This window comes from Mustela erminea, chromosome 4, assembly GCF_009829155.1.
Source record: "Mustela erminea isolate mMusErm1 chromosome 4, mMusErm1.Pri, whole genome shotgun sequence".
Taxonomy (NCBI): Eukaryota; Metazoa; Chordata; class Mammalia; order Carnivora; family Mustelidae; genus Mustela; species Mustela erminea.
Window position 1 is genome coordinate 84218962 of NC_045617.1, and position 13968 is coordinate 84232929.

Below are 13968 nucleotides of genomic sequence, written 5' to 3' on the forward strand. Positions count from 1 at the left end.
TCCTGTTGTTATTAGAGCAAGTAAACATTTAAAAGAATGTTTCTCAAGTCCTTACTGGGGCACTATTTATTTATGTTCCTTGTTTATCTTGAGGCACTAAAATGTTGCCACAATTCATAGCAGTCTTTAGTACCTTGCTGGTTGAAGAGAACTATTGTTTAGTTCTGTGCTTTTAGTGGGGAGCCCTAGCAGCTGCTGGGTATGGGAGAAAAAGTTTTTTTTAGATAGAAAGTGCTTTGATTTAAGGAAAAGATTAGGGCATTTTCTCAAGGATAGAACTTTGGCATTTACATTCTTTCAGTGTTGAAGAAAAACTTTCTCCTGAGTGGGGAAATGACATACATGGCTGTTTCTGGGTCCATGGCAACCTAGAAGTGAAACTAGTTTTCTCTACAGATTGAAAGGTAAAAATTCAAAGTGATGGCAGTTACTTTCAGTTTCTTTGGTTGTGATCTAGCAACCTTAATGACAACAAGTAGGCATTCTATTTAGTAAGTTAGCCTAAACTTAAAATGAATTAAGCATCCTTTTAAAAAATAACAGCTTTATTGAGATATAATTCACATGGCTATAAAAATGCACCCTTTCAAAGCGTACAATTCAGGGGTATTTTGTATTTTCATTTAAAGTATAAATGGATCCAGGCAACCATCACCACCAATTTCAGTTCATTTTCAAAGTGTACAAAGTGTACAATTCAGGGGTATTTTGTATTTTCATTTAAAGTATAGATAGTTCCAGACAACCATCACCACCAATTTCAGTTCATTTTCATCACCCCAGAAAGAAACCTTGTGTCCATATCCTCACCTCAGCCCCTGGCAACTAATCCTTCTGTATGTATAGATTTACCTATTCTGGACATTTGATATAAATGGAATAATGTGACAAGAGGCCTTTCATGATTGGCTTCTTTTATGAAGCATAATGTTTTCAAGGCTCACCTGTGTTGCAGCATGCATCAATATTTTGTTCCTTTTTATGTCTAAATAATATTCCATTGTGCAACTATACGTCACTTTGTTTATCCACTCATCAGTTGATGACATTTGGGTTGTTTCCACTTTTTGGCTATTGTGAACAATGTTATGAGACTCATGTGCAGATTTTTGTTGGATGTGTGTTTTCTATTCTTTTGAGTTAACGTAGGAGTGGAATTGCTGGGTTATTTGGTAATCTGATGGAATTTCGCATCTTTTAAAGTTCTCTCAGTTATTCATGGGAACCTTATGCGCTTATTTATTACAGTAAGTGGTTCTTGTGTAGATGCTTAGAAAGATAGGGGACACTATATACTATGTGGTTAAGCATGCTGGCTCTGGAAACTCACAACTAATAGATAAAAAAGTTCTGGGGATCTTATGCACGACATAGTGATTATACTTAACAGCACTGTATTATAAACATCAAAGTTGCTAAGAGACTGGGTCTTAATTGTTCTCACCACAAAAAAGGAATGATAATTATGTGACTTGACAGAGGCGTTAGCTAATGCTAAGATGGTAAACTTTAAAGTTACACAATGTTATTTGTCAGTTATATATCAAAAAAAAAAAAGCAGACTCTGGAACCTGACTCCCTGGGTTCAAATCCCAGTTCTGCTACTTTCTAGCTGTGTGACCCAGGAGGGCAAGTTTTGTAACCTCTCTGTGCCTTGCTCCATCTCCTTATCTGTGAAATGGGAGCAGAGTACCTACCCCATAAGGCTGTTAGGAGGGTTAATGAGATAATGCGTAGAAAGTGCGTACAAGGTGCTCAATAATAGTAGCTCTCATGAAAGCAATAGTTGTGATTGTTGTAGTTCCCGTTTCGTTTCTCCCCCTTGCTTTAGTTTCTGAAACTGGAATTCAAACACTTTGATCAGTGGTGTGTCTGGGGTTTCCAGTAGTCTTGGGTTAAAAAAAAAACAACAACAACAGAAAAACAAAGTACCACCTAATTGTTCATGAGGCAGAGGGTTAACAGAGGCACAGAGAAGCCTCATGCAGGGCAGCTGTGGCTATCAGGTGATCATTATGGACAAGGAGTATGACTGCGAGCCATCATCCTCAAACTTCAGTGAGTTACCTGGAGGGCTTGTTGAAACGCAGATTGCCAGCCCCATATCCAGAGTTTCTGACTCAGTAGGTCTGGGGTGGGACCTGAGGCTTTGAGCTTCTAAGGAGTTCCCAGATGATAGTGCTGCGGCTAACCCGAGGGCAGCACTTTGAGAACCACTGGGATAGGAGCCCTGAATTAAATGGAAAGAAAGCTGAGTTCCTGTGTTGGAAGCTCTTGTCATACGGATCTTGAATAATGCATGCATCTCTGCTTGACTGTCTGATAGGCATCTCACACTTAACATATCCACACAGAACTCTTGATTTCCACATCTGCCCTCTCCTGCAAAGCCGTTCATTCGGTCTCACTTAGTGGTCCCACGGATCACTAGATTCCTTGGACCAAAAATCCTAACATTTGGCTCTTTTCTTTCCCTTCCTGCCACACCTAGTTCGAAAGCAAATCCTGTTGGCTGCTTATACTAGGCCCTGAATCTGAGTTGTTCTCACCACTTGTACCTCGACTGCATGGATCAGACTGAGTCCTCTCTTGCCTGGACTGCTGCTGAAGCCTCCTGCTTCTCTTCTTGGCCCTCTGCAGACCTCTCTTTCATTTGTAATTAGAATGAACTCCAAACTCTCAAGTCTTCTAGGCACTTCGTGTTGGAAAGAGAGGCCAAGTTAAAGACTTTGATATTTATCCTAAGAGCAGTAGGTTGCCATTAGAAGGTTGGTGGGGGCTGTGACACGATCACATTCCCCTTTATAAAAATATTCTGGCTGCCCTGGGATGCCTAGGTGGCTCAGTCAGTTAAGTGGCTGTTTTTGGCTCATGATCCCAGAGTCTCTGGGATTGAGCCCCACGTGGGGCTCTCTGCTCAGCTGGGAACGGGCTTCTGCCTCTGCCTTACTTTCCCCACCTCCCCCCACTTTCTCTCTCGCTTACTCTCTCAAATAAATAAATGAAATCTACAAAAAATATAAAGTTACTAGTTTCAACTCACATCAGTCGATATTTCTCTTCGCTTTTTCACTCACAGCAGGCATGAGTGGTAGGTAGGAGTAGATGGTATGGAGGCCCTGAAGGTGGGCTTTTCTATCTTGTGCTTTGGGAAGTAAGGAGTTGCTGGCCCCGTGAACATCTCAGTGTCATGAAATTATGGAATGTTAGAATTTGACTTTAAGGCCACTGCATGTAAGGAAACTAAAGCCAGAGAGGGAAAGTGACTGGCTCCAAATCACACTGCAGAACTGCAGATTTCTTGATTTTGGGTCTGGTGCTCTTTCTACTACTTCTTCTGCCTTCCCTCAGTCTCTGCTAAGATTAGGACACCTGTTGGAGCACCTCCTCTAGTCCGGGGGTGTGGGCGTTTCCAGCGAAAAGATGTAGATAAGACCCGAAATGGGAGAGACAGATGTGAGCCAAAGCCAGGCTCATTTCCCACATTTTGATTTCCAGTCCTTCTGGGAAGGGCTTCTGCGTTTCTTTCTTTCTTTCTTTTTTTTTTTTTTTTTAAAGATTTAATTTATTTGAGTGAGAGCACATGCGCATGTGAATCTGTGTGCATAAGCAGGAAGGAGGGGCAAAGGGAGAGGGACAAGCAGACTCCCCACCAAGCACAGAGCCCAGCACGGGGCATCCCAAGACACTGAGATCATGACTTGAGCTGAAGGCAGATGCTCAACCGACTGACCAGCCAGGTGCCCCTGCTTAGGCTTCTCCTTCTTTTTAAGCAAAAATGTTTATTATTTTTTAAAATTTTATTTATTTAATCTCTACACCCTACCTGGGGCTTGAACTCATGACTCCAGGATCAAGTCACACTCCTCTGAGCAAGCAGGGTGCCCCAAAAGTGTTTATTGTTAAAGTTAAGAAGCTCTCTTTAGCATTAAATGAAGTTGAGAAAAGTGTCTCATCACTTAAAATTAGGAGGCTGTAGATTTTCAACTAAAACCTCTGTCATTTGGTTATTTTCCATAACGTGCACTCATGGTTATTCTCCCAGCCTGTCTGGGCAAGCATGTTATATTACAACCTATTCTTACCTTGGAAATGTTTTACTGATAAAGTAAGTGACTAGAAGGTACTAAATTATTACCGAAAGAGGGTAGAACCCCAGCTCTGGAAGACTTCCATCAAGTGAGTGTGTGAACCCAAATCAGTTGCCAGCATGTTTGGCTTTAAATCAGATAGGTCTGTTCCCGTGTTTGCATTTGATCCTTTGTCAGCGCTAAACAAACACCTGTTGATTTTTCCAACCGAGGGTTTTTGCACTGTTGCAACTGTGCAAACCTGCTGTGCCAATACACCCCGTGGTGTTGGTTTTATTAAGGAGAATGTCGGAGGCTGACCAGGACTTTTGCTGTTTTGTCTCTGCTGTGGCATCTGCTGTGGCATTCATTTCTCCTCATATGCTTTGTGCTTTCTCCAAGATCCGGGCTTTGATTCTAGTGTTGAGGTCTTGCGAGCCACTAGCCAGCCAGAGCAGAGGCCTGGGGTTTGTAGAGCGTCCGTCTTCACTCACTGTTGTTAATAAGTGCCTGCTGGGGTGTGTTGCACTCTGCCAGGTGGTGAGGGGACTGCAGAAAAAGACATGGTGTCACCACTGCTCTCTAGAAGCTGAAAACCTGCTTGGCATCGTGGCTTCCCCTGGTGAGGATGCTGGGTATCATTGACTCTCTGGTTTCTCCACTACACATATGTTACTTTGTAATCAGAAAAAAACTGAAAAGTGCCGCTGGGTGAAAACACTGTTGAGAAAAGCAAGATATGGATAGATAAGTAGTGCACAATCTCTTGTGTACAGTTTTAAAATGAAGCAGTATTGTATGGTGTTTATGTGTATGTGAATGTGTATAAAAGTATAAAAACAGATGGGAAGGAGTTCATACACGCTTCAGGATTGTGGTTATCTCCTGGGGAGAAACTGCAGTGAGGACTTCAGGGGTCTCCCCAATGCTTTATTTTCTTAAGAAATGTGACACATGTTAAAATTTGTTAAATCTGTTAAAACCTGTTAGATTTGTTAATAAAGTGCTTTCTACACTTGTGTGGAGCAAATGTTTTGTTTTGTTTAGAGGGGGCAGGGAAGGGCAGAGGGAGAGGAAGAGAGAGAATCTTAAGCAGGCTCCATGCCCAGGACAGAGCCCAGGGCAGGGCTTGATCTCACAACCTTGAGATCATGATGTAAGCCAAAATCAAGAGTCAGATGCTTAGGGGTGCGTGGGTGGCTCAGTTTTTCGAGCATCTGCCTTTGGCTCAGGTATTGATCCCAGGGCCCTGGGGTCGAGCCCCCCACCCTCACCCCTGGGTTGGGCTCCCTGCTCAGTGGGGAGTCGGGAATCTGCTTCTCCCTCTCCCCCTCCGCCTGCTTGTGTACTTTCTCAAATAAATAAATTTTAGTGTATGTGCTGCCAAAGCAAGAACTGTCTCTCAAATACATAAAATCTTAAAACGACAACAACAAAAAAAGTCAGATGTTTAGCTGACTGAACCACCGAGGCACCCCTGGAGCAAATGTTTTTTAAATTTTGTGTTGGAGAGACCAGTTAGCCAGTCATGAAATTAAGTAATATTTAAAGGAGTATTTAGGGATACCTGGGTGGCTCAGTCAGTTAAGTGATTCTTGATCTCAGCTCAGGTCTTGATCTCAGGGTCGTGAGTTCAAGCTTGGCATTGGGCTCCATCCTGCGTGTGGAGTCTACTTTAAAAAAGAAATCGCAGTTATGATTACTAGTCAAAATAAGTCATGTGTATAGTGTGGTACCGTTTCTATAAAGTTTTAAAAAATATTTTATTTGTTAGATAGCGATAGATAGCGAGAGCCTAAGCTGGGATAAGGGTGGGGGGCAGGGAGAGGGAGAAGCAGACTCCCTGCTGATTAGGGAACCCAACTTGGGGCTCAATCCAGGACCCTGGGATCATGGACTGAGCTGAACGCACACGCTTAACCAACTGAGCCACCCAGGCGCCCCTGTATAAAGTTTTAAAAACCTGGAAAACAATATATTGTTTAGGGATACAAACATGGAAAATAATGTAAAAACAAAGATGAGGGTGAGGAATGGCAGATGCAATAAAGTGGTTTCCGAGGGCAGGCGGGAGGGGTGTGTAGCATTTGAACTCATAATGTCTCATTTCTTATGTATGTATGAGTTGAACACCAACCTGGGTGTGTCTTATGTTATGATCTAAATTGAGTTTATTTTTAAAAAATTATTTACTTATTAAAAGCAGTATAAGCCCGGGATGCCTGGGTGGCTCAGTGGGTTAAAGCCTCTGCTTGTAGCTTCGGTCATGGTCCCAGGGTCCTGGGATCGAGCCCCCATTGGGCTCTCCGCGCAGCGGGGAGCCTGCTTCCTCTTCTCTCTCTGCCTGCCTCTCAGCCTACTTGTGATCTCTGTCAAATACATAAATAAATCTTAAAAAAAAAAAGGCAGTATAAGCCCTGATTTATATGTATTTTAGGGAATCAGAGAAGGCATGGGTGAGTGAGTGCTAGGGGCTAGTGTCAGGGAAGATCTCATGGTTGAGGGGTGTAGATCTGGAAGGGGCTGTTTCAGATTGGATACGATACTGAAATGGGAGAAGAGCCTGATTTAGTAGCTAAGATACGTTTGGAAGGCAGAGTGGAGACCAGCCTGCTCTTGAGTGTGGTTTGGGAGGAGTAGCAACGGTTCGGACTGACAGGTGAATTATAAATTCCAGGAAATTGACCACCTTCATCACCAGGCTTTTAGTCTGTCTTCATTTCATCTTTGTGATCATCTTGGTTTCTCTTCTAATGTCTTTCCTCTCCTTTTTGAGATTCAGTAAACTGATTAATTAAAGTGTTCTAGGTATAGATACATCATGGTTTAGTTTGAGAGTAGGTTAAATTCAGCTTGGGCTCTGATACCTTTGCTGAGGAAGTCCATCACTTATCTTGGCATTTCTGGCTGTGCAGCACGTTGGGGTTGACATATCTAAGAAACAGTCTACTGTGATTTTAAGATCCCCTTCCTGGATAGTAATTAATGGCCTTTGGCCTGTAAGCCTGCACAATTAGGATTGCCTTTTTTCTGCATGGATTACTCGCAGGTGGTAATACCCTTTTAAAAAAGAGAATCTAAGGACCCTCTCTTTTTTTTCTGCCCATTCACCTAACCAGCCTGTTGAAACCTTCCTGCAGAGTTTATCCTCTGATCTTTATATTTTGCTACAAAGAGGCTTGTAAACTTGGAGAGCTCAAGTGTTGTCATCCTAAGAGTATTTGCAAACCTTAAAATACAAATCAGTGACCCTTGTAAAAAAGTTTTTACTTTCATTCCAGTTAGTTAACACAGTGTTATATTAGTTTCAGGTGTACAATATAGTCATTCAACACTTCCACACATCACCTGGCGTGCATCACATCAATGCATGCCTTAATCCCCATCATTTATTTAACTCATCACCCCCCACCCCGTAACCATCAGATATAACCATCAGTTCTCTATAATTAAGAATCTGTTTTTTTGGTTTGTCTCTTTCTCTTTACCCCTCTTTTTTCATTTGATTTTTAAATTCCACATATGAGTGAAGTCATACGGTGTTTTCCTCTCTCAGACTGACTTAATTTGCTCAGCATTATACTGTCTGGCTCCATCCATGTTGTTGCCAATGGCAAGATTTCATTCTTTTTTATGGCTAAGTAATAATCCATGGTATATATGTACCACATCATCTTTATCCATTCATCAATTGATGGTACTTGGGTTGCTTCCATGTCTTGGCTATTATAAATAATGCTGCTGTAAAGGTAGAGGTGCATGTATCCTTTCGAATCAGTGTTTTTGTATTCTTTGGGTAAGTACCCAGTGGTACCATTGCTGAATCATTGGGTAGTTCTATTTTTAACTTTTTTTTTTACAAAAGTTTTTATTTATTGTTTTTAGTAATCTCTACGCCCAATATGGAGCTTGAACTCACGACCCCAAAATCAAGAGTCTCATGCTCTTCCTACTGAGCTAGCCAGGTGCCCCTGTTAACTTTTTGAGGAAACTCCAAACTGTTTTCCAGTGGTTGTGCCAGTTTGCGCCCCCAACAACAGTGCATCGGTGTTCTTTTTTCTATACATCCTCATCAACATCTGTTGTTTCTTGTGTTGTTGATTTTATTTTTCATTTGATTATTTTATGTTTTTCAAGATTTATTTACTTATTTGAGGGGGGAAGCAGAGGGAGAAGGAGAGAGAATCTCAAACGGACTTCACACTGAGCATGGAGCCTGATGCGGGGCTCAGTCCCAGGACCGTGGGATCACAACCTGAGCTGAAACCAAGAGTCAGACACTCAACTGACTAAGCCACCCAGGTGCCCCTTGTGTTGTTGATTTTAGTCATTCTGACGGGTAAGAGGAGATATCTCATTGTAGTTTTGATTTGTATTCCCCTGATGATAAGTGATGTTGGGCATCTTTACATGTGTCTGTTGGCCATCTGTGTGTCTTCTTTGGAGAAATGTCTGTGCCTGTCTTCTGACCATTTTTAAGTTAGATTATTTGGTTTTGGGGGGTTAAGTTTTAGAAGTTTTTTTATATATCTTAGATACCAGCCCTTTATCAGATATGTCTTTTGCAAATATCTTCTTTCATCCATACGTTGTCTTTAGTTTTCTTGATTGTTTCCTTCCCTGTGCAGAAGCTTTTTATTGTGATGAAGTCCCAATAGTATATTTTTGCTTTTGTCTCCCTTGTCTCAGGGGACATATCTAGGAAGAAGTTGCTATAGCTGATGTCAGAGTTCTGTGTTCTCTTCTAGGATTTTTATGGTTTCAGGTCTCACATTTAGGTCTTTAATCCATCTGGAATTTATTTCTGTGTATGGTATAAGAAAGTAGTCTAGTTTTCTTTCTTTTGCACGTTGCCATCCAGTTTTCCTAACACTATCTGTTGAGGAAACTGTCCTTTTCCCATTTTGTGTTCTTTCCTGCTTTGTCAAAGATTAAGTGACCATGGAATTGTTGTGGCTTTATTTCTGGGTTTTCTGTTCCACCCATCTATGCCTTTTGGGTTTCTTTGTTTGTGTTTTCATTTTTGTTTTGTTTCAGCTTTCTTTCTCTAAGTCGGACTCTCCCATTATTCTTTGATCTCTCATTTTCTTTCTTCTTTTCCTCTGCCTACACAACTCTGTAAACTGTTTAAACATGTTAAAGTTGTATTTATTTATTTTTTTTATCTCTGTAGTAGTGTATGTAATGGTTTGTTTGCAAATTACTGAATAACCTTTTGGAAAAGTTTGGGGAGTTAGAGATTCTTAATTGCTAATAATTAATTGGTCATATCCATAAAGATTGTACATAAGAACATTCTCACTGGAATTTTAGTAGAAATCAAAATGAAAATGATTGAATTGGCTGCATTTTTACTTAACAGCAACTTTAGGATCACATCTGTTATGTCAAACAAAGTACTTGGTAACCTTGTTCTACTTTCTAAGTGTTGGGTAAAGAGTAAATTACCAAATGGGAGGGAGGAGGAAAGCCAACATTTCTTGGATGCTGAGAGTGTACCAGGCAGCATTCTGATGTTTGCAAATCTATCTCATTACCTGCTACTGTTACTACCTGCCTGGAATTGGCTAAAGGGCTTTTTACCCATTGTCTCATTTAAACCTCCCAGTCCTCATAACATCACTTTAAAAAAATTTTTTTTTAAATTTTAAAATTTTATTTATTTGACAGAGATCACAACTAGGCAGGGAGGCAGGGAGGGTGGGGGGAAGCAGGCTCCCCGCCAAGCAGAGAGCCCCATGTGGGGTTCGATTCCAGGACCCTGAGATCACGACCTGAGCTGAAGGCAGAGGCTTAACACACTGAGCCATCCAGGTGTCTCCTTAAGATCGCTTTATTTATATCTTAAAAAGGTGGTTACCTGTACATGATACTAATTCAGAAAGGCACAAAAAAGTGCTTAGTAAAAACTCATCTCTCTGCTGCCACGTCCTGTAGTCCTCCAGTTCCTCTTCCAAAACCTTGCCACTGGCGTCTTGTGTATTTGCTCAGAGATACTCTAAACCTATGTAAGTATGCAGATGTGTTTTATTGTAATGATTTTCCACAAAAATGGTGATATGCTATGCATACAGCTCTGCATCTTTTTTTTTTTTTTAAGACTTTATTTATTTATTTGACAGACAGAAATCACAAGTAGGCAGAGAGGCAGGCAGAGAGAGAGGGGGAAGCAGGCTCCCCGCTGAGCGGAGAACCCAATGCGGGGCTCGATCCCAGGACCCCAGGATCATGACCCGAGCCGAGGGTAGAGGCTTAACCCACTGAGCCACCCAGGTGCCCCACAGCTCTGCATCTTTTATTAGTGTTTTAGAGTTTGTTTCATGTCAGTGGGTATAGAACAGGCCTCATCCTTTAACAGATACACCATAATTAACCAGTCCCCTCTTAGTAACGATCCTTTTTCTTTCAATAGGCAAGTTTGACCTTTTTCGATTTACTGGAATGACTGATACATTTTATTGTAATTCTGTTTTTAATATTTTCTTTAAAAGAAAAATCTTGGGGCACCTGGATGGCTCAGTCGATTAAGTGTCTGCCTTTGGCTTAGGTCATGATCCCAGGGTCCTGGGATCGAGCCCCACATTGGGCTCTCTGCTCAGTGCAGAGCCTGCTTTTCCCTCTCCCTCTGCCTGCTGTTCTGCCTACTTATGTTCTCTCTATCTCTCTGTCAAATAAATAAATAAAATCTTAAAAAAAATGAATGAATGAATGAATGAAAAATTTTTACTGTGGGGATTGTACTTGCTTTGGGAGGTGGGGTTGCATGTGTCTATGCTGATAATTGGGGAAATTTGTGTTCTTATTCTAGTGATTGCATCGGTAAGTATAATTTTATACCATATTTCTTGAGACATCTATTGACTGCTTACCATGATCAGTGATGAAATTAGTATATTTCCTGCCCTTTCCTCCCCCTGCTTTTAGTTGATTATATTATTTCTCTTAGTTTTGTTTTATATCCTAAAACACAGTTATGCTTCTATTACTTGAGCATTCAGCTTTTAAAAATTTTTTTAATTTAAATTCAGTTTAATTAACATGTAGTGTATTATTAGCTTCAGAGGTGGAATTTGGTGATTCGTCATTTGCATATGACATCCAGTGCTCATTACCTCAGGTGCCCTCCCTCATGCCCATCACCCCGGCGCCCTATCCCCCCACTCACCTCTCTTGAGCTATCAGCTTTAAGTAGCTTTTGAGCTTTGTCAGTGAAAGCTGAGGAAATCAACATACTTACTCATTCTGTCCTATGTCTCATTTTCACCTTTGCCAATTACATTGTTTTTACATTCTCTTCTCTAACCATAAAGCCTCAAATTTAAGAGTTGGTTGTCAGACAAAATCTGCTCAATGCTCTGCACCAGTCCTTTTATTGCAGTTTCTCCATTTAGCTCATTGTTCATTGAAGTTTTTCTTCTAGCAGTTTCTTCAGGAAGGAGTCAAGGAAATCCTTCTTCCTGAGTTCTTACGCGTTGCAACATATTTTTCTGTCACCTTTGTATTTGAGCAACAGTTTGGCTGGATATGGATATTGTATTCTCTAGTCACTCTTTTTTTTAATTATTATTACTGTGACCTATCACATGGAACAACCATGCAGTATGTAACTTGATGAATAATCACAGAGGGGGCACCCCAGAAGCACACTTGTGTCTGTTCTCAATCACATGTCTCTCCTTCCCTCCAAAATAACCACATCCTTTTATGTTCATTGTTTCTTGCTTTATGATGTTACTACTATGGGTGCATCCCTAGATGACAGAAATCCTTTTGCCTGTTTTTGAAGTGTATATAAGTAGAATCATACAGTATTTACTTTTGTACTATTTGCTTGTTTTGCTCAACATGACATTTGGAAGATTCATGTGCATTACGATTTGCAGCCCGACTTCGTATGTTTATGCTGCTGTATAATATTTGATGATACGAACATATTACGGTTTATTTCCTCTTGGACACTTGGGTTATTTCTCGCTTTATGACAAAAGGAACTCTGATGCTATAAATAGTTTTGTATATGCCTCCTGACACACACATGTAGGTATTTCTCTTAAGATCCAGATTTGAGGGCAGCCCTCTCAGCCTCCCTCCCTCTTCGGGAGCCTTGCACTATCACTTTACCATCGTTCAATAAACCTTGTTTTGCTGCCCACCAAAAAAAAGGTATAGATTTGAGAATGAAAATACTGGGCCTCAGGGCATGCATATTTCATTCTTCCTGGATATGGCCAAACTGTTTTTGGAAGTGAGTTATATCACCTAATACCCCTACCAGCCATGAGTGAGAGTCACTTGGGTCACCCTTCCCTTGGTATCTTGTGTTGCTTCACTGTCTTTTAGTCCAAGTGAGCCTTTGGGGTAGGTGATGCTCCCATGTCACAGATGAGAAAACAGGGTCAAGGTGGTCATGTAATTTCATGCCAGTTTACAGAGGTGGTGGGCGCCGGAGCTGGCATTCAAACTATGCTCTCCCTAGCTCCAAAGCCTGTTACCTTTCCATGCTGCCTTCTTTACATATAGAACTTCCAGTGGTCAGGTGTGTAAGGCGCTGAGGCCCCAGTGGAAGATGAACATTCTCCAGAGAGTTGATTGATCGATTGATTTTTTTTTTTTTAAGTTTATTTAGGTAAGCAATCTGTGCATCCAATGTGGGGGTCAAATTCACGACCCTGAGATCAAGAGTCGCATGATTTACTGATGAGCCAGCCAGGTGCACCCCGAGACTTTTTTTTTTTTTTTTTTCATAAAGTTTGCTATCCTTTGGCGTGGATATGGTTGTTCTTGGAGGTAACCTGTTTCTCAAAGTCCCTTCCAACTTTGTGACGCAGATGGTATTTACCCAACATGTTTAGCTTCCTGACAACTTGCTGCTTTCTTTTTTCTTGCTTTTAGCATCCAGCCCGTGTATGGAGCACAGCACCCACCTCTGGATCCTCGGCTCACCAAAAAGTAAGTCAAGATATTTTTCCATTCAGGCATATACTTCTTTTTTTTTTTTTTTTTTTTAAGATTTTATTTATTTATCAGAGAGAGAGGGAGAGAGAGCGAGCACAGGCAGACAGAATGGCAGGCAGAATGGCAGGCAGAGGCTGAGGGAGAAGCAGGCTCCCTGCTGAGCAAGGAGCCCAATGTGGGACTCGATCCCAGGACGCTGGGATCATGACCTGAGCCAAAGGCAGCTGCTCAACCAACTGAGCCACCCAGGCGTCCCCAGGCATATACTTCTTTTAAAAAACTCCTGAACCTTCCCCTGTTTTTTCCGCAATGACAGCTTCTGCTTTGATCTTTTCTAGCTTCTCCCCTGCTCTGTTTTGGATCAGAAGATAAGCAATCTTCTTATCTCTAAACAGTCTATTACTAAGTGGGAAACTAATTCACATCAGAGATTTTGTTTTCCTACATCGGAAGCGGGTGTATAGAGGGTTTGGTGTTGGACTCTGTTGTAGTGGAAGGATCTTTATTGATTAAATATGGTCCCCAAATTGGACTATTGATGACCTTCTTCTGGTTTCTGGGGTTCATTGCTTCTGAATATGTGTAGGTCTGCCACCTGTTCCTTACATTTTATGAGAACGAGGGCAAACAGAATATAACTGGAAGGCTGGCATTCTTCAGGTCCTCTTTTTCTCTGACACCCTCAAAGAAACCCAGCCATACAGTAGAGTTAAAAGCTCCCGGGGGATTATTTCTCTAGTAAAATTCTAATGGATTATTTTCAGACACAGTAGAAATGCTGGTTAAATCCCAAGATGTGTGGCTGTGTATTCCTACCCCCACTTATCACTTTATCACTCCTTTCTCTCATGGGCTGTCATTCAGCCACAGTGAATTTAAATGAGGGGATGGGTCATCTTCTCAGATTTTCTAAGAATTTTGGGTTCTAGCTCTGAGTATGCTA

General features: G+C 41.3%; 1 protein-coding gene across 3 annotated transcripts in view; it reads left to right on the plus strand.

Annotated features, from left to right (window-relative positions):
• The window catches only part of TBC1D22B (TBC1 domain family member 22B), a 73932-nt gene that overhangs the window by 2099 nt on the left and 57865 nt on the right, over positions 1–13968 (plus strand). For all 3 annotated transcript variants that reach the window (XR_004285003.1, XM_032339784.1, XM_032339782.1), the window contains exon 2: positions 12963–13019. Coding sequence is in view for 2 of the 3 variants with exons in the window: in XM_032339784.1 (XP_032195675.1) it covers positions 12963–13019 (57 nt within the window). In the remaining variant the exon portion in view is untranslated. The remainder of the gene's footprint in view (positions 1–12962; positions 13020–13968) is intronic.